This window comes from Rattus norvegicus, chromosome 6, assembly GCF_021556685.1.
Source record: "Rattus norvegicus strain SHRSP/BbbUtx chromosome 6, alternate assembly SHRSP_T2T, whole genome shotgun sequence".
NCBI lineage: Eukaryota > Metazoa > Chordata > Mammalia > Rodentia > Muridae > Rattus > Rattus norvegicus.
The window spans coordinates 64,312,768-64,333,386 of record NC_141539.1 but is presented as its reverse complement, the minus strand read 5'-3'; the positions used below and the strand labels follow the sequence as shown (position 1 = coordinate 64,333,386).

At 40.9% G+C, this 20,619-nt stretch overlaps 2 protein-coding genes across 11 annotated transcripts in view; one reads left to right on the top strand and one right to left on the bottom strand.

Annotated features, from left to right (window-relative positions):
• The window catches only part of Immp2l (inner mitochondrial membrane peptidase subunit 2), a 906,807-nt gene that overhangs the window by 872,398 nt on the left and 13,790 nt on the right, over positions 1-20,619 (bottom strand). The window lies entirely within an intron of this gene.
• Positions 3,402-4,460, top strand: LOC148005217 (histone H3.3A-like). The gene has a single exon (XM_087554944.1). The coding sequence runs from the start codon at positions 3,517-3,519 to the stop codon at positions 3,925-3,927; it is 411 nt and encodes a 136-aa protein (XP_087411070.1). The 5' UTR covers positions 3,402-3,516; the 3' UTR covers positions 3,928-4,460.

The following is a 20,619-nucleotide window of genomic DNA, read 5'->3' as shown; positions in this document are numbered from 1 at the left end:
CCAGACTTCAGATCTTCAAAACCCATGTAAAAGCTCAGAGGGCATGGTAGCCTTTATGGGCAGGAAGGAGAGATGGCATCTCTTGAGTGGACCATCTCCTCTAACTAGAAGGAAAAATGAGCTCTGTGTTCATCAAAAGACTCTGCTCCAATACATGAAGTGCAAGAAACTAAGACATCCATTGTCAACCAGGGGCAGTACCCAGGTACCCACATGTCCAACTGCATACACATGTATGCATACACAAGTAAACATCTTCCACACATCGAGAATGCACACACGCACAAACACACACACACAAAACACAGTTCCAGGTTTTCATGATAATCCTATACTGATTCATACTTTTGATGATTCAAAAGTGTTACTTACTTTATTAGAATAAAGTTGTCTAAAAGTGTATATAATGTATCAATTCAAGTTTTTAAGTAGATAAAAGTAGAGGGTTTGATCAGGGTTTTGGGTGGATTGGGAAAGCTTCTCAAATCCCAGACCACAGACACAGCTTCCTAAACAAGGAAGGTCTGAAAAATGTCATAAATCTAGCAAAGTTTCACCAGCCTGGGACTGCTAGGACTTTTCATAAAATGAGAAATATCAACATTAAAACCACAAACTCCTGCAGCAGGGAAGGACATTAGGGTTCTGATTAGTCTGTCAAAAAGAAAACCTGTCCAAAGCATAGTTGGAAGATTTGGAAAGGTGCCCATAGCCATCTATGGCAGCTGCAGGTCTGCGGGGAGCTTACCCAGCAGTGGGCAGGCTCGGTGCTGGATAAAGATGCAAGGCAAAGGAAAAGATTTATGCAATTTAAGACAAAAGCAAAAAAAATTAATTAAAAATTAAAAACCTCCTTTGTTATGTGCCTGGGATGACTGGGGTGCTGCTACCTTCAAAGTACAAGTGCACACACCTGCATGCACAGGCATCACGTGCTGAAATGACAGCAAAGTCCAAGGTGGAAATATAAGTTAAATAAATCAGCAAACAAATACAGCCAAGAGGCCACAGTACAAAGAAGCTCACTCAGGCTGTGAAGTCTCAGGATCCAGGCAGATAGAACACAGCACTAACCAGACTCAAGTGCACAGAAAGGCCAAGGATTGTAATGAGCCTCTGATGAGTAACGGAGCATATGGGGCTGGGACTGTAATGGGACCGGTCCCCACATGAATGCCTTCTGCTGGTGGTTGCATACTTGCTCATACAGCAGAAGATACAGTTCAAGGTAACTGAGAGACTGTTTCTGAAATCTGTGAAATTTTAAATATGCAACGTCCTTAAGTAACTATGTCTACGTATCTGTCCATCAAAATATACAGAATTACTTGTGGAAGCATAAAACAGTACAAAACAAATTTTAAGAATGCCTTTAAAAGGCATTCACAATAAAACACAATGCAATACCAAAATGTATGAGAAGTTAAAGACAAATAAAATATTAGCAGATTATCAGTATTAATTTTCCATATATTTTTAGAGACTTGACTACTGAGATACAATGGCTTTCCACGCAGTAGAGTACAGCATGAGCCATTTTACCGGTGTGATGGAAGACTCCTTTAATAAGTCAGTATAGGGGCTAGAGAGATGAATCAGCTGGAAAGGGTGCTGTTCTTTCAGAGAACCCAAATTCGATTTCCATCTGACACCCATACATTGGCTCACAAACATCCGTAACTCCAGTTCCAGAGGGTCTCCATGGGTTCCAGACCTTCACATTGTACAATATATTCATACGGCCAAAATAGTCATACACATAAAATAATTTTAAAGCAATTATTATAAAATTTGTGATTAATACAGTGAGAGACAGAGAAAGAAGACAGAGATAGAGAACCTGTGGTGATTTTTAAATGTCTATGAGTTCTCTAACAAGTAAATTACTCAAAAGGTAAAACCTAAAACTTCTATCTTAACGGTGAATAAGAGTAACTATTTTTAACACACTATTATTAACAACACTGAGAAACTGAAAGTTTAGTATGCAAGAATATGACAAAGAAGTCATCATGCCAAAAGATGTTCAACATGTTGATTTGAATATTAAGTTGGAATTCTGCATGTCTATTGTGGTGGTTTGAATGAACATGGCCCATAGGCTCAGAGGGAGTGGCACTGAGAGTGGGTGTGGCCTTGTTGGAGGATGTGTGGCCTTGTTGGAGGAGGTATGTCACTGAGAGTAGGGCTTGAGGTTTCAAAAGCTCTACCCAGGCCCAGTATGGTTCTCTCTGCCTTCTGTCTGCTGATCAGGATGTAGAACTCTCACCTCCTTCTCCAGAACCATGGCTTCCCACCATGAATGATAATGGACTAAATCTCTGTAGGTCAGCCCCCAATAAAATGTTTTCTTTCCTAAGAGTTGCTGTAGTCACAGTATCTCTTCATGGCAATAAAACCTAAGACATCTACAAACCAATTTATGTGAAATTTTAGACGCATTTATCATCAAAAGATCAGGCGGGGTTAGAGAGATGGCTCAGTAGATAGAAGGGCTTGCTGTACTTGGATCAGGTTTGGTTCCCAGCACCCACAGAGGGCAGCTCACAATTGCCTGTAACTCCAGCTCTAGGAGATCTGACATCCTCTTCTGGCCTACATGAATATCTGCACCTGTGGCATACATGCACACAGACCCTCAATAGAATCGTTTTAAAAGATAGCTCAATAAATTAAAACAATAATGCATATTAAAGTATTAATTTTCAGACAAAAAAATTGTCCTATTTTTCCATGTTACTTGGAATGGATATATAAATATTTTATATACTAAAACAAAATTGATATTACAGTCTTTGTTACAACAGATATTACTTTCTTGCAAACTCACTCATCTTCCAGAAAACAATGCTGGTGCAACATGAAAACCAAGTTGGTTTAAATAAAACCTTCCCATCACAGAGAGGTTTGATTACCATTCAGGACAGATCTTCTCACGTCCAAGGGATGTCTCTTAGTGACTGCACGATTTCCTGCTACTCAGCTACTGAAGGTGGCTGGTGGTGCAAATAAAGAAATGCCTGTCCCAGCCCTGTCCTCCAAACAAAGTAAAATTGATACATCAGTCTGGAACAGATTTTTCTCAGATGTACTTTTTTTTATTGGTTTGAATTCTGTGTCTGTCTGTCCTCTCTCCCTCATGTGTGTGGGGGTAGGGTGCCCCCAGAGGCCAAAGACACTGGTCAAATCCCCCTGGAATTAGTTACGGGCAGTGATGAGCTGTCTGATATGAGTGCTTTGAACCCAACTCAGGTCCTTTATGAGAGCCGACAAGGGCAGTAAGTGCCCTTGACCACTGAGCTACCTCTCCAGCCGTAATCTGTAGCTGACTTCTGGTCTGTGTGAAAGAAGTGACTTTACAACTAACAACTAAATACAACCAGGTTTAAGACTAAGACATGGAATTGTGTTCGCAGCCTTCGCCGCGCCGCCGCCGCTCTCTAACGCCAGCGCCGCCTCTTCCTTGCTGAGCTCCAGCCGAAGGAGAAGGGGGGTAAGTAAGGAGGTGCTCATACCATGGCTCGTACAAAGCAGACTGCCCGCAAATCCACTGGTGGTAAAGCACCCAGGAAACAACTGGCTACAAAAGCCGCTCGCAAGAGTGCGCCCTCTACTGGAGGGGTGAAGAAACCTCATCGTTACAGGCCTGGTACTGTAGCACTCCGAGAAATCAGACGCTATCAGAAGTCCACTGAACTTCTGATTCGCAAGCTCCCTTTTCAGCGTCTGGTGCGAGAAATTGCTCAGGACTTCAAAACAGACCTGCGCTTCCAGAGGGCATCTATTGGTGCTTTGCAGGAAGCAAGTGAGGCCTATCTGGTTGGCCTTTTTGAAGATACCAACCTGTGTGCTATCCATGCCAAACGTGTAACAATTATGCCAAAAGATATCCAGCTAGCACGCCGCATACGCGGAGAACGTGCTTAAGAGTCCACTATGAGGGGAAACATTTCATTCTCAAAAAAAAAAAATTTTTTTTCCTCTTCTTCCTATTATCAGTAGTTCTGAATGTTAGATATTTTTTCCATGGTGGTCAAAGGTACCTAAGTATATGATTGCGAGTGGAAACATAGGGGACAGAATCAGGTATTGGCAGTTTCTCCACGTTCATTTGTGTGTGAATTTTTAATATAAATGCAAGATGTAAAGCATTAATGCAAGCAAAATGTTTCAGTGAACACATTTCAACAGTTCAACTTTATAACAATTATAAATAAACCTGTTAAAATTTTCTGGACAATGCCAGCATTTGGATTTTTTTAAAATAAGTAAATTTCTTATTGACAGCAACTAAATGGTGTTTGTAGCATTTTATCATACAGTAGATTCCATCCATTCACTATACTTTTCTAACGGAGTTGTCCTACATGCAAGTACATGTTTTTAATGTTGTCTGTCTTCTGTGCTGTTCCTGTAAGTTTGCTATTAAAATACATTAAACTAAAAAAAAAAAACAAAAAGACTAAGACATGGTTGTGTTGGGTATAAATGTCTGTGGACACAAAGTCTTTGCATGCTTTGTTGGTGGTGGTGGTTGGTTTGGTTTGGTTTGGTTTTGGTTTTTGAACCTATCCTCTTTTATTAGGTCTATTTATTAAAATTCTACAAATTTCTAATTATTCTAAGCTCTATTTTCCTTATGAGTCCTATAATTTGAACAACGTAATTTTCAAAAATTAGGGATTTTTGGGAATGCACATAAGGCATTAGTAGTAGAAATACTTCTATTATTCTGAATAAAATAAAATACATGAAAAGGAAAATTCCTAAGAAGGAGATAACAGAGAGGAAAAAGAGACTTTTACTACATTTAGCTTCACTGGGAAATGAAAGGGGAAAATACCAAATGCAGGCAAAACATTCTCACTACCATTAACTCACACCGCGGAGTTGAGTAGCCACCATTCCTATGTACAAAACGCCAACTTATACACTTCAAATGTAAACAAGGGAATCAATCGCTTAGCAACTGTGAGAGTGAAGGACTGATCCAGATGACCTTTGAACATAGTACTTCCCCAGGTAGGATTTCAGAGAGACGTGCACAAAGAAGAAAATCATTCTGAAACTCCTTTAGATACACTGCAGTGTGAAGGAAATGGGTGAAGCTATCAGATGTGTGACACCAGAGTGTCCACTGTGAATAAAAAAGACGTTGGGAAGTCAGAGAAGCAAGATGTGGGGAAAGTAATGAGGGCATCTCAGACACAGCAGTCCCAGGCTTGACTACCTCTCCCCAACAGCCATTGACTGTAGCACAGACCTTGAATAGCATCTTCTGAAGCCAAGAAAATGAGTGTTTAGAAAAAAGACAGAAACACATGAAAAGAGCATAGGCTCCTGCCTGAACATGTCCCCACCGAGCACATACAGGGAAACCTGGTGACCTACAACAGAGAGTAAGTACGCACAACTGAGATTAAGTTAGCACATTGTCTGGTCTTGACAATATTGAAGGCATGGATATGCAGCCTCAAATGGTAAACTAGATACTACTAATTTGATGTAAGTAATTTGTGGCCAAAAAATTGTATGATAAACCATGTTATGAAGAAGGGTTTCAGGGGGAAAGGAAAGGGGATAGAGTAATGAGGGGTGAAAAAATAAAATTCATTGCATGTATACACTAAACTTTCAAAAATTATTAAAAAATATAAGTTAAAGTAAAATAAAAATATAAGAAATATAATACTCAAAATAGTTAAAAGTAAATCACCTCTATGCTCATGCTTACATGAAGTTCCCTTTGTAGATTGAAAAATCTTCTAAATTCATAAATTGTGATTCTACACTAATTATTAAAGAATGACAGTGGAGCTGAGTTAGGTTTTAATTGTTCTGAACCACTCCAGACTCACCCGGAATGAACTTAAGACCAGCAATAAAACAGAAAGCTCACAATTTGAAGACTGTATGAAAATGTATGCTGTCATACTGGAAAAACCAGGAAACCATTATAAAAGAATTCAACCTGCCCCTCTTTCTTCGGTACTCACTCCTTTAACATCAGTGAACATCTATTGGGTGCCTGACAGATACTAGACATCAGACTAGAAGAATGAAGACATATCTGGGTATCCATAAAGATACTTAATGTTACAGGTTGTGTCTTTGAAACAGTCTAGCCTTGAAATAGGTGAAAAGACAGTACAAACTTTAAAAAGAAACAAAATTATGAAGAAGATTGGTAATCTGATGCCATAGGAAAATAAACTCTACCTATTCTGGTCTCTTCTATGGTTCTTAGACATTCAAACAATAACTCCATCATTCAAACATACATGGATCAACATGATAGTTAGCCACAGTGGCCTTCAGGAAAGATACACATCATGTGGACCACCTCCTCACTGCCAGCCTTCACCTCCCTGTTCCTACAGAAGGAGGCTACTTGCTCAGGCTTAACGCACAGATGGTCAGATCCTGGTCTCACCACATCTGCTCTTTCAGTACCACATCCTATACCTAACACTTTTGTCTTCTCACTGAATCACTTTTCCTACCTTTCTTCATCTGGGCTCTTATGCAGCCTGCAAGTTGGCACAGACAACAGTGGCTCCAGCAATCCAGTCTGATTCTCTAAGTCTGAGTTAGACATCCCCCTCTGGGTCCTGCAACATCTTATAACCCTTCCAGCAGGGTATTTGTTGCATCTTCTTTTCTCCTCTTTATCTTCTGTCAACTACACACTCTGTGAGAGCAGAGACCCATGGACTGTGACACTATAGTATCTTGTCCTTAAATGTCCAATGTTTGCTGCACTTTTATTGAGGAAATAACATACTTCCTATAATTTATTACTAGTTTCTTTAACTACTTAGTAAGTTGACTTCATAATTTCTTGCCCATATAATCTATCTAAAATCATATTTTGAATGTGATAGATGTTGTAAACATATCATGGGGGGTAAGGGAAGGTTGACCACACAGGCACTGTGTCCTTTCTTTCTCAGAGGTTCCTCAGAGACTGTTAGCCATGAGGACAAGGGGAGCAGAAATGGCGGGCAGGGTTCAGATGGCTCTGAGTAAGATAGAAGAACTTCCAGAGACCTCTGCAGTGAGACAAGTCTATGTTATTGTTCCAGGGATACGGTATGTAAGGGGTATTTTAGGACTATGGATGGAGAGGCCTATTTGGTCATAGCAACAAGGGGAAAGGAAGGGATGACTGGTTATAATGTAGCACTTAATTTTCACATGGGTAGGAAGCCAGAGAGGACACAAGCATTGAGTTACACAGTCTTGCAGAGAGTTCTGTACAAAGTCACTTCTCAGACAGACAGGGACATGTGTTCAGGAACACTTGTCAAACAAAGCCAGGCAGAGACAGGGAAGCTCTGCTAAGAAAGGGAGTCCTCCATCTTGTGCTGAACTCGGAAAGCCATCTAGCCGTGGGGGACTACGACCTTAATAGCAGGGTTCTCCAACAAGGTACTGAGTTTAACTTTTTAAAATGGTAGAGGTTTTTTGTATTTGGGGTTTCATTTTGTTAGCATTTTGGTTTGGGTATCCTTTTGAGATAGGGTCATGTTATATAGCTTATTTTTCCTTAAAGGTTTTTGTCACTCTTTTCTTTTGCTTTGTTTTGATTTCTAGAGTATTTTTATCTTTTTATGTTGGTGTGTGCATTTGTTTCTGTCTGTCTGACTGTCTGTCTGTCTGTCTGTCTTTGCGATCATATGCAACATGTGAGGATACCCACAGAGGCCAGAAAGGGAGCTGGAGCTACAAGCAGTTGAGTCTCCCTCCCTCCTCCCACCATACAGGTGCTGGGAACAGACGTCAGACGTCCTGCAAGACCAGGAAGCTCTCTCAAATCTGAAGCGTCTCTTCTGGCCCCGGTATGAGTTTTGGTCTCTTGGTTGGTGTGTTTTTAGAAGTGGTTCCACTATGTAGCCCAGGCTGGCCTGAACCTCACTATGCAACCCAAGCTGGTCTCACATTCACAGTAATCGCCCTGCATTGGCCTCCTGAATGCTGGAGCACAGGGAGTGGACCGCCATACCTGGGAAGAGAGGGTAATGATTTTTAACCTAAACTCCGAAGGATCCAAAGAATGTCTGACACTAAAGGGCTGAAGCGAACAGGCACAAAGGAGGTGGAGCCCTGCGCCCACTGCCAGCTTCGACAGCTACTTTATCTGTCAGTCTCTTTATTTTTAAAGAATGGAATTCTAAGGAAGACTCTATTTGTGAGAAATTCACTAAATAAGAATAGGAAAAGGAAAAAGAAAAGTTAAAGCCTCTGCTTTAAAGAAAAATCAGTGGTGGATGGAGGTTTGTAGTGTGAAATTCACATCCTAGCATCTTTCATATTTCTTGATTACACTAAATTCATCTGTCAGGTTTATGGCTCCGTATTTGTGATAAAATGAGAAATATCATTTGAATTCAGAAATATCCTAGCAGAGGGAAAAGAACCTAGGTCCCAAGGAAAATATTTATGCTCTCCTGCAGCTGTCTCTAAATGTACTTACCTTACCATACCTAATGGCATTGTTTATATGCCAATCTCAATGATTCATAATACATAATGCCAAAAAATCCAATTGGGCAACAGACAGCCCACTGTCAACGCCAGCTGCAGCTGTTTTATATATCACAGACAGATATCCCACCTCACTTTAAATATTCCTTAGTAAAAAGGCCACCTTAGATGGAAAAGGGCCCACCAAACTCACATTCAATGGGAAGTTTTAGCTGCTTGGCAATCCAGAGACATCAAGGGAAAAGGCAAGGGAAACTACGAGTTGTTCATCATTCAACCTTCAGAAGACCATGCAGGGCATTAGTGTGCTGGGGGGCACACTGAAGAGAAATGAGCAGAGATGGAATTCCCGCAGAATCCCTTTTGCCAACCTGTACACCACCACAGTGTTGAGGAATGGAAGTCACGGAAACACCTGCAGTCAGGCCCCAGCTCTGCACTGTAACAGTCGGGTGGATCCGAAACCTTTAGAGCTGAGCACGTGTAATTATGAGACCTGCTGAGCTGAGAAGGCACCAACCTAATTTCCTTCTCTTCTGGGAAATCTCACGAGGCTTCTCCCTGGCAGTGCCCTCTCCCCTCTCTAGCTCCTCTGGCACCCTCTAACTAACTACACCTGTGTCTGACAAACAGCATTGTGAGTTATCATTTTATAGTGATACGCCTTCCCTCATTCCCACATAACTCACTCCTCTGTCTCTGTTCTAATGCTCTTAGAATTTCCCGAAGCATTTTCAGGCTCTATAATAAAATTATAAATGTTTCCTGACTGCTTATTTAATTGTAGATAAGGTTTTTATTATTGCCCATTTACAGTATCACTAAAAAGCCAGCTTGGTATGATTGTGCATTAAATGGCAGACATTCCTTTCAATGACAGCCCGAAGAATAAGGAAGAAGGTGAAGAAACAGACTGTTATCCTGCATGCCAACAACCTACCTGATAATGGGAATACTTGCGTGTGTCACTTCTAGAAAGGTTGTCCCATCACTCCTGGGTTACTCCTTTTCCCTCCTCCCACAGTCAGCACAAAATTAGAACTAAAAAGACTTAGATTCAAGTCTCAGCTATACCAAGGAGCAGGCAAATGACGTCACCTTGCTCATATGTTACAGGTAACAATAGCCCTCCCTCCAAGGGAAGCCCTTGGTCTTGTGAAGGCTTGATGCCCCAGTGTGGAGGAATGCTAGAGTGGTGAGTTGGGAGTGGGTGGGTGGTGGGGGAGCACTCTCATAGAAGCAGGGATAGGAGAAGGGGTTCACAGAGGGGATAACACTTGAAATGTAAACAAATAAAATGTCCAATTTAAAAGAAGAATAGCCCTCCCTCAGGACTAAGTGGCCTATCTTCCAGGATGTTCCAGAAGCAACAGAATTTCTCATGTCTGCTACAAGGTCAACACATTCAAAAGTTACATTCACAATAACATAACATGACACTGGTACATCATTATTTGGTCAGATCTTTATGGGACACATCAAGTGTTTGACTAGATACCATGATACCACGGGAGCAAGATACACACTTGGCAAAGCTTCTATCACACTCCTGCTTCCAGTAACAAAGATTAAGAACAATTTCATTTATCAAAAAAGCACCAATAATAAGCAAAAAACTTAATTATTTTCACAGTAGCCACAAAAAGGTTAACTTCATATTAATAGCCCTAAGAATAATTCTCTCATTTTACCCACTTTGTAAAAAACTTACTTTTATTGTCTTATCAACATCAAATGATACCAGGATTACAAAGGCTGTTACAATAAATGGCTTTGAAAGAAAACCCAGTAATATTTTGATATATGAGGTAGATAAAAATAAATGAGTCATATATAAATTTGAAACAATTTAAATTAATACCTATCACCTTTGAATGATGAAGCTGTTCAGAACCTAATGTAGTTTTGTTCTGAAAAAAAAATTCATCAAAAGACCTTTTCTAGCTGAGGAACTTAGTAGTTTTAAAATGGTTATTTCACTTCTCCATAGCAAGCAAAAACAGGCATAATAAAATCACAGATGAAAATCAGTTATAAAAGTTAGGTGAAGCTAGAGTCTGGAGAGATAGCTCAACGCTCAAGAGCAATTGTCAATCATCAGAGGATCTGAGTTCAACACTCAGATGATGGCTTATAACCATCTATGAGTCCAGTGCCAGGGCCTCTGATGTATGCACCACGCATGCAAATGGTGCATATACAATATGCAGGAGAAACATTCACACAGGAGAAATAGTTCGAAAAAAATTTAGCTGGTGGCAGGGGTGCAGTGGTACACATCTCTAAGCCCAGCACTTGGGAGATAGAGGCTGGATGATGTGAGTTCAAGGCTAGCCTGGTCTACAAAGCAAGTGCCAGGACAGCCAGAGCTACACGGAGAAACCCTGTCTTGAAAAACAGTAACAAAAACAAACAAACAAAAGAGGTAGACAAAGCTAACAGAATCTTCCAGGAAATATTTAACATCTAAATTTTCATTAGCTAAACATTATATCAAGACTTTGCTCTATTGTGGCTGTTCTCATTAGTACAAACAGCACATAGTCACATGAATTGTGACAAATAATACAGTGAGGTTGTCTTCAGTTTTCATAAAGGTAGTGAACAAAAATCAGTCTCTGTAAGTTTTCCACAAGTAATGGCTAAATCTATAGACTAAAGAAACTCTTAACTAAGAAAAGAGAAAGTTGTAAAAACTATTTAATTGTGAAATCAATGAAACAAAATTTGGATTCTTGGAGAATATTTAGTGATATCAAAAATATTCTATCACTGAAAGATAGTAAAACAAAATATGGGCCATTCTAAGTATTCATTTAAATGCTACACTGAACCAAGGTATGAGCCCATGAACAGCCCGTGGCCTGTTTAAGCAGTGTGCCAGGTACATTCCAGTCGGTCGCCACCCCCACTAACCCTAGGGCAGAGTGAAAGCACAAATCCTTCAGTGTCTTCACTGAAACTGAAAAAAGACAGATCAGCCAGCTCTATAAAGGTAAGTATTTAAGTATGTCCAAGTGGGGAGAGCGTGGTAACGCAGGGAATCTACATACAACATCAATTAGTGGGAAAATATACTCTGGATTGTCTGTGGATTTGGTAAGGGCAGAAGGTCCTCACCACGCTGTCCTTCCTGGCTTCTCAATAGCCTGCTAGATTTTTCAGTCTAAATCAAAAAAAGGCCAAAAGACAAGTACACTCCAAAGCAATGTGCCCTTTTGCAATTTCCCTTCTCCATTTATTACCTGGACCTTTAAGCACTCAAGTAGAAGCCTGAAAGATTCAACAATATATACAAAATATAAAATTAGAAGTGCCAGAAAGCAACATGACCTTTCAAGTACAACACTTCCTGCAATCATTTCGTTAATACTGGGAAAACATTTTACAGTGTTCAAAGCATAATCTTCGTGTATAATATTTTCAGCAAATAGAAAAGCAAATACTGTGCAAAGCACTTGAAAATCAACCCTCCTTTTAAATTCAAACTGCAATTAAGTTTAAACTACTACTGTTTCTACAGTACTTTACATTTAAACATTCAAAAACCACATTAATATGCTCTACTTTTCAAATGCAGTGCTACTCTAACTCCCACCAAACCACCTCCTGCAACTGACAGGCCCTACTCACAACAAACTGATGATCAACTCAGTCATATTAATCGGAGGACAAAAATCCGTATTGATATGCTAAGGGCATCACTTGGTGATGGAGTACTGCTTACTTGTCAGTGGGGGAAACAACAACAACAACAACAACACACACACACACACACACACACACACACACGCACACTCCCCAAATACATAAATATACAAACAAATTAATTAATTAACCAGCTAACTATGTGTTTTGGCCCTCTCTGTGAATTAAGACCACTTCTAATCTCAAGGCACTCGTCCTAATCAACACATTTTCTTTTTTTTTTTTTTTGCTTTTATCTGTTTTTAATATCTTTGTGTTCTGAATGACATTAATTCAGGCTGTCCAGTTGATTTACATTGCAAATTGTCTTTTATGTCTTTTTTTTTTATTATTAACTTGAGTATTTCTTATATACATTTCGAGTGTTATTCCCTTTCCCGGTTTCCGGGCAAACATGCCCCTCCCCGCTCCCCTTCCCTATGGGTGTTCCCCTCCCAACCCTCCCCCCATTGCCGCCCTCCCCCCCCCACAGTCTAGTTCACTGGGGGTTCAATCTTAGCAGGACCCAGGGCTTCCCCTTCCACTGGTGCTCTTACTAGGATATTCATTGCTACCTATGAGGTCAGAGTCCAGGGTCAGTCCATGTATAGTCTTTAGGTAGTGGCTTAGTCCCTGGAAGCTCTGGTTGCTTGGCATTGTTGTACATATGGGGTCTCGAGCCCCTTCAAGCTCTTCCAGTTCTTTCTCTGATTCCTTCAACGGGGGACCTATTCTCAGTTCAGTGGTTTGCTGCTGGCATTCGCCTCTGTATTTGCTGTATTCTGGCTGTGTCTCTCAGGAGCGATCTACATCCGGCTCCTGTTGGTCTGCACTTCTTTGCTTCATCCATCTTGTCTAATTGGATGGCTGTATATGCATGGGCCACTAGGGATCTAGGGTAATTCAAGCATTTGGGCTAATAGCCACTTATCAATGAGTGCATACCATGTATGTCTTTCTGTGATTGGGTTAGCTCACTCAGGATGATATTTTCCAGTTCCAACCATTTGCCTACGAATTTCATAAACTCGTTGTTTTTGATAGCTGAGTAATATTCCATTGTGAAGATGTACCACATTTTCTGTATCCATTTCTCTGTTGAAGGGCATCTGGGTTCTTTCCATTTTCTGGCTATTATAAATAAGGCTGCAATGAACATAGTGGAGCACGTGTCTTTTTTATATGTTGGGGCATCTTTTGGGTATATGCCCAAGAGAGGTATAGCTGGATCCTCAGGCAGTTCAATGTCCAATTTTCTGAGGAACCTCCAGACTGATTTCCAGAATGGTTTTACCAGTCTGCAATCCCACCAACAATGGAGGAGTGTTCCTCTTAGTGTTCCTCCCCAAATGCTTGAATTACCCTAGATGCCTAGAACAAATGAAACTCAAGACGGATGATCAAAATGTGAATGCTTCACTCCTTCTCTAAAAGGGGAACAAGAATACCCTTGGCAGGGAAGAGGGAGGCAAAGATTAAAACAGACACAGAATCAACACATTTTCTAACCAGTCAGACTTCCAGGCAAAAACACTCTAAGCCTGTGCTGATGAGATGGTTAGCAGTTAGAGGCACTTGTCCTCAAGTTTGACAACCTAACTGCATCCCCAAACCTGACATGGTGGGAGGGAAAAACCCTCCAGTTTCCCTCTGAGCTCCTTAAGTGTGCCATGACACACAGGCGCGCGCACACGCACAGAAATAAAATAAATGGAAAATTTTAGAACTATTCTAAACAGTAATAAAAAATAAGTTGTAAATAATACTGCCATTAAGCTAAATTTTTATGAACGAATGTCCTAGTCTGCTTTCTACTGATGCGATGGAACTGACCAAAACCAACTTTGCACCTCCAGGTCCTAATCACCACAGCCCTGAGGTAACTGAGTGCATGAATTTAAGCAGGTAAGGCAGGATGGGGAAGGAATGCTCAAGAAAATGTTCCATAGACAGGTCCGCAGACCCAGTTCCTCCACTGAGGTTCCCTTGTCTCAGGTGACTCTAGTTTGTACAAAGTGCGGGGGGGGGGGGGGGTGTTTTTGTATCTAAATCATTTCATGATTGCAAAAAAATAAAATAAAAAAATTAAAAAAAAGAGGTGAGTAGATGTCAAACTTGGCCAAGACTGAGCTTTCTGTTCCATAAGCATGTAGCATTCTTAAGATATCTTTCCCCTTTGACTGCCTTAAATATTTCTACTAGACGCTGATTAGCCAAACAAAGAAAGATTCATCAGACTATCCCTTTCCTTGCTGAGACAAAATTAGCAACACAAATGAATCGAATTCAGAACCCACCCACCTCTCTCTCTGTCTCTCTGTCTCTCTGTCTCTCTCTCTCCCTCTCTCCTTCTCTCCCTCTCTCCCTCCGTCTCTGTCTCTCTCCTCCCCCCCCCCCGTGTCTGTCTGTCTGTATGTCTGTATGTCTGTCTCTCCCCTCCCCTCTCTCTCTTTCTCTCTCCTCTTCCTCCCTCCCTTCCTCAGTATACAGCATATTTTATAATATTGAGAAAACTAAACCAACACATGTAATTACTTAGGAACTCTGTCTCCTAAAGGTCAATCACCATTAGTAACTGCCCTGGTTTGGTTTATGTTAAGGTGATTAAGACTGTGACCAAAAGCAAGGTGGAAAGGAAAATGTTAATTTTACTTACACTTCGAAAGGAAAATGCTAATTTTATTCACATATGCCAGGTCACAGTCCATGAGGGAGGTCAGAGCAAGAGCCTGGAGGCAGAAGCTGAAGTCATGGAGGAACTGTGCTTTCTGGCCGGCTCTCCATGGCCCGCTGTCTTATACAACCCAAGACCATATGCCCAGGGATGGCACTGCTCACAATGGGCTAGGCCTCCCCCATCAACCCTCAATCAAAAAATGCCCCTACAGACCTAACTACTGGCCAGTCTGATGAGGGCACTGCCTCTCTGCCGAGATTCTTCCTATTCAGATGACTCTCATTTACATCAAGTTGACAAAAAGAACGAACCAAGACAGTAACGCTTATGATCTTCCATGAGCTTACCGACCAATTGTAAATGTGCTATGTATATGGAAGTTCTTTGCCTATCTTTAGATGCCTTTGTTGTTGAATTACAGAAATGGTTTTGTATTGTTTTGGGCAGAGTCTCGCTCTCACCCTGGTTGGCTGGGAAATCACTGTGTAAACCAGATTGACTTTGGATTTTTATATGTTCTGCATACTGATCTTATCAGATAAATAAGTCTGAGTTCTGTTATAATTTTTTTCTAGATCCTAATTTTCTCAGAGATGGCTATAATATGCAGTAGATATGAATTGAATGTTTCTTCTTTTTTTTAAGGTTTTGAAAAATAATAATACGCTGTGGTTCTGAGCTTGCCTCTCAAGGACAGTAATACTGAAAGCATGGTCACCGAGTGTGTGGGATAGCTGCGTGTCTGTGCAAGCATGAGAGCCTGAAATCAGATTCCATGAAGAAGGAAGTTGATGCAAGTTAGTAACCACCACTGGGGGTCAGAGGCAGGGGCATACCAGCTTTGTGTCAGTCCTGGCAAAAGGGAGAACCACCAGCTCAGAAAACATCTGTTTAAAAAAAAAAAAAAAAGACAGAAGAAGACACCTGAAGTCAACCTCTGTCCTTCACAAGCACGCACATTAGAAAGCACTCTCGCACCATACAAACCCACATTATTTTAAACAAAGGGTCACAAGATATGGTGCTATTCAGGAAAACTGCAACCTTTATAAGGTAGGACCCACCTGAGGCAGTAGGTCACTGTAGGCATGCTTTCATTGGGGACCTGGGTCCCTCAACCACATTTTGCTCTGCAGGCTGGTTGATTGGCCAATCTGTTAGCTGGTTAGAAAGAAGATCCTATTATGTAGCTGTGACTGTCCTGGAACTTTCTATGTAGGCCAGACTAGCTTTAAACTCATAGATCCAGCTGCCTCTGCCTCTGCCTCTGCCTCTGCCTCTGCCTCTGCCCCTCTGCTCCTCTGCCCCTCTGCCCCTCTGCCCCTCTGCCCCTCTGCCCCTCTGCCCCTCTGCCCCCTGCCCCTGCCCCTCCCCCTGCCCCTGTGCCTCTGCCCCTGTCCCTGCCCCTGTGCCTCTGCCTCTCCCCTTGTGCCTCTGCCTCTGCCTCTGACTCTGCCCCTCTGCCCCTCTGCCCCTCTGCCCCTCTGCCCCTCTGCCCCTCGGCCCCTCTGCCCCTCTGCCCCTCTGCCCCTCTGCCCCCTGCCTCTCTGCCTCTCTGCTCCTCTGCCTCCCTGTTCCTCTGCCTCTCTACCTCTCTGTCTCTGCCAGGTAAGTGCCCTCCTCTACCACATTCCCATTTCCACGGCATTCTGCCTCATCATAGTCCAAAAGGAATCAGTCAGAACTACAAAACTCTAACTCTGAGTCCTGCTTTTCATCGTTTTAGTGTTTCCCAAGTACTCTGCTAGGGAAGAAACACTGAGACAGAGAATAGCTCAAATGAGACGCACAGTGGAAAAGTGGTATTTCATCCCATCCCTCTTCTCTAGGTACCATGCTCTTGGTACCACCGGTATTTGCCATGTTCTTAAAATCTCTTAAGAATCCTGGATATAGTAACACATGCCTTTAATTCTAGCACTCGGGGCAGAGGCAGATGGATCTCTGAGTTCAAGGCCAATCTGATCTACAGAACAAGTTTCAGGACAATAAATGCTGCACAGAGAAATGTCTTGAAAAACCAAAAGAAAAAAGAAAAGAAAGAAAGAGAAGTATCTTAGGCATAGACAAGAAAATGCTTCTTATATTCTTCTATAAACTAGTAACCTGGTATCCATTGTGTACATAATCTTTTTGACTTAATATCTTAAATACTATTCTGTTTTGGTATATTAACAGCCTTCATTTACTACATATGCCACTATATCTGCTATAATTTATGGCCAACTTTATTAAAGATAGAGACCTGTTTCCAATTGATACCAAGGCTAACAGGACAGGAAAGATGGCTCAGAAGTTAAGCACACTGGCTGCGCTTGCAGAGGACCCAGATTTGGTCCCCAGCACCCACATGGTAGCTCACAACCGTCTGCAAGTTGCAAGTCTAGCTCCAAAGGCTTTGCTGTCCTCATCTGGCTGCACCAGCACTGCATGATGTAGTGCATAGAAATATGTGTGTGTGTGTGCGTGTGTGTGTGTGTGTGTGTGTGTGTGTGTGTGTGTGTGTGTGTGCAAAACACCCATACATATAAAAATACTTAAAAAGAATATCCTTAAATATATATTATTTCACATAAGTAGATTTTTAGGATATAGTCTAGAACAAAAACCAAGTACTCTGTGTATTTTGTTAACTCTTTCAACACAGATCCCCAGGCTCCATTAGCAACGATGGCATAGCCTACATCCCTAAACCCTTGATAAAATACTGTTGTGTCTGTAAAAATTGCTGTCAAAAAGTAGTCTTACTGACACTGTATTTTCAAATTCTCTTATTATGAGCTGTTCGTATTTGCCACGCCTTGTGCCATTTCCTACATCATCATTGGGCCTTTCACCTAATGACCGGTTACTCTCATACAGTTATGAAATACACACAAACACACACCCATTTTTCAATTCAGCATCTTTACACAGTTAAGCTGCAATTTCCTTCTCAGGCCTCTGACCACCCATCACTTTCTAACTCAATCACCATAATGAAAATAATCGCTCTGCTCATAATTTAGTTTCCTGAATAGTATACCTTTCGTCACCCACTCTGTGTTCCACCGGATGATCTGCACTTTCAGATCAATCTTCCTAATGTAACCATTGGCCCATGGGTTTCTAGTCAAAAATTCTCCCTAAGTCCTTCAATTACCCCTTCCCTAGGGCTTATAGTCTCTCCTAAGGCTACATTATTCATCAAGAACTGGGGCTAACACTTCCATTATCTTTATTTCTCAAAACTTCTGCCACACACTGAAAGCTTACTCACAGATCTCTTAACACTGAGGAAGAAAGGCACTCCCCTGGGTCTTTGTTCCAACAACGTGATTTTGGATGTTCTTTGTGTTTTCAAAAGTTAACTCAAGTGTGCTGTCTTCCCCATCACTCAAGATCCTCTTTTATTCAATACCACCTAGTAAGGCCACACTATTTTAAAAAGCTATAATAATATTAAGTAAATGTGATGGGTTTTATGCTACAGGAGCATATAGCAAGGAAAATTGAGAGTATTGATCAAGTACTGATCAAGTTCTGATCAAGATTTTTGAAAGTGAAACAAAGATCAAAGTAAGAAGATTATGTTGCCTTTAAGTCTGGCTGAAGTAGAGAGTGTAGATGCTGAAGTGAAAAGAGAAAAGGCCAGAGGTGACGAAAGGGAGGAGAGAGAGGTCATGTAGCCAGGCTGGGTTTTATGTGTAAGTGAAGGACAACTGGAAGCAATAGAACCGTTTCAAGCAAAGGAGGGAGCTGGTCAGAAGGAACCTCACAAGAATCCCTGACCACAGTCTTGAGTTAAAAACACATATAAATGTCCAGGTTTTACTCAAATACCAAATCTACTCTTGCCTATCCAGTGGATCATTTTAAACCATTAAAGGTTTAGGGTAGAAAGACTAGAAAGGTAGAAAGGTAGAAGAGAGTAATGGGGTTTTGTTTCTACTTCTTTGTCTGAGGGCATGAAATAATTGTTTCCATTCAACTTTTTTTTTCTTTTTTACTTTTATTCATTTTATGTGGAGTGTTTTATCTGCCTGTATGTCTAGTTACCACCATACACAGTGCTCATAGAGGCCAGAAAATGACACTGGGTACCATGGGACTAGAGTTATAGATGGCTATGACCAACGTGTGGATACAGAGATTTGAGCTCAGGTCCTCTGGAAGAACAGCTAGTCTTCTAACTTCTTAACTGCCAAGTCACTTCTCAAGCCCTCCATTCAACCTTCAACAGCCTTTATCAACTTAAAAGATAAGACTATTAACAATACAAAACCATAGCTGACTCTGGTAAAAGTCAAGATGAGCCAGAGGCAGAAGCAGATGGGTCTGTATGAATCTGAGGTCAGCCTAGTTTGCACAGGAAGTACTTGACCAGCCAGGGCTACCCAGTGAGACTGTCTTTAAAATAATAATAATAATAATAATAATAATAATAATAATAATAATAATAATCTATAAGTCTTCAACTGGTACCATTCACTCAACAATTTTACTTTGACTTCCCCATTTTGTATAAAAGTCAAATTCCTTTTTTACACATCTGTTAGTCCTGGTATTAAACATCCTTGAAAATTTCTTGAATATTAGCATCACTGATTTTCTTCAAATTTAGCCAGGGAACCCAGCTCCTAGAAGAGAATATTATTTCTTTCAGCTCTTAGCTCCTTTTTCTATGGTGACTTTCTCAGCTGCTACAAAGAAAATTTTTATCAAATAAATGTGTCCAAAATGTGAAAATTTGTTCATCTATGTGCTTCCCTAGACACTCATCAAGTCCTCTTTTCCCCATTCTCAGCATGACAGCAGGTAACACCTCTATGAATTGTCTGCAGTCTTTCCTATTTGCTGGTGACAATTTCTTTTTTGGATCACCAATGTCTACCATACGGGTTAGTGATTGAATATTCTGATATCTTTTGCATAGGATGTTCCATTGTTTTATCTTTGAACCTAGGATGTATTTTGAAAGTAATGGGGGGAAAAAAACCTTCAAATTACTAGGCATCCACAAGCTGACATTCAATATAATGAAAATGCCAATGGTGCTGACAAGAGATGGTATTTACACACTTATCTGAAATGGTTGTGCATTTTTAGACTGTAAAGCATAAAGTTTGGTCTAACTTAATACACTTTTGTCACTGACCAGTCTGTGGATTTTAAAGCAGGGGAACATTTTCATTGAAGCTAGAACTGTGTTTACTGTACTTCTTGCCTGGGGAATTCAACTACACAAGGTTATTTTTATTACCTTCCCCAGAATCTCTCTACCTGCCTCAACTTTGCCCTGGAGATTTCAACTACACAGAGACTGGTCATAAGGACTTTAGAACCCAGCCTTTTCCTTCCAGAAACAGAAAATGATGTGTCTTTGAGTCCATACAGAATACAGCAACATAATTCATGTTCTTGAAAAGAAAGCAAACATCTCAAGCTGACAAGTAGGTAATAAATAGGATTAGCAGCACAGCACACAGGCAAAACCTCCCAAAGCCTCTCACAGGAAGACTCAAGCAGGCTCAAGCAGGGAGACATACCCAGGAATGAATGCACCCTTATTTGTCTCAGATATTGCTAAAGAGCCGTCTTTTCTGCTTTTTAAAATCAGTTATCTATGAAACTAAAGATTTGAATTTATGTTATGTATATGATCGTTTTTGTCTACGTATATGCCTGCACACCAGAAATGGGAATCAGATCCTATGGGACTACAGATAGAGATGATTGAGAGCCACCATGTGGATGCTGGGATGTGGGATTCCTAGGACCTCTGGAAG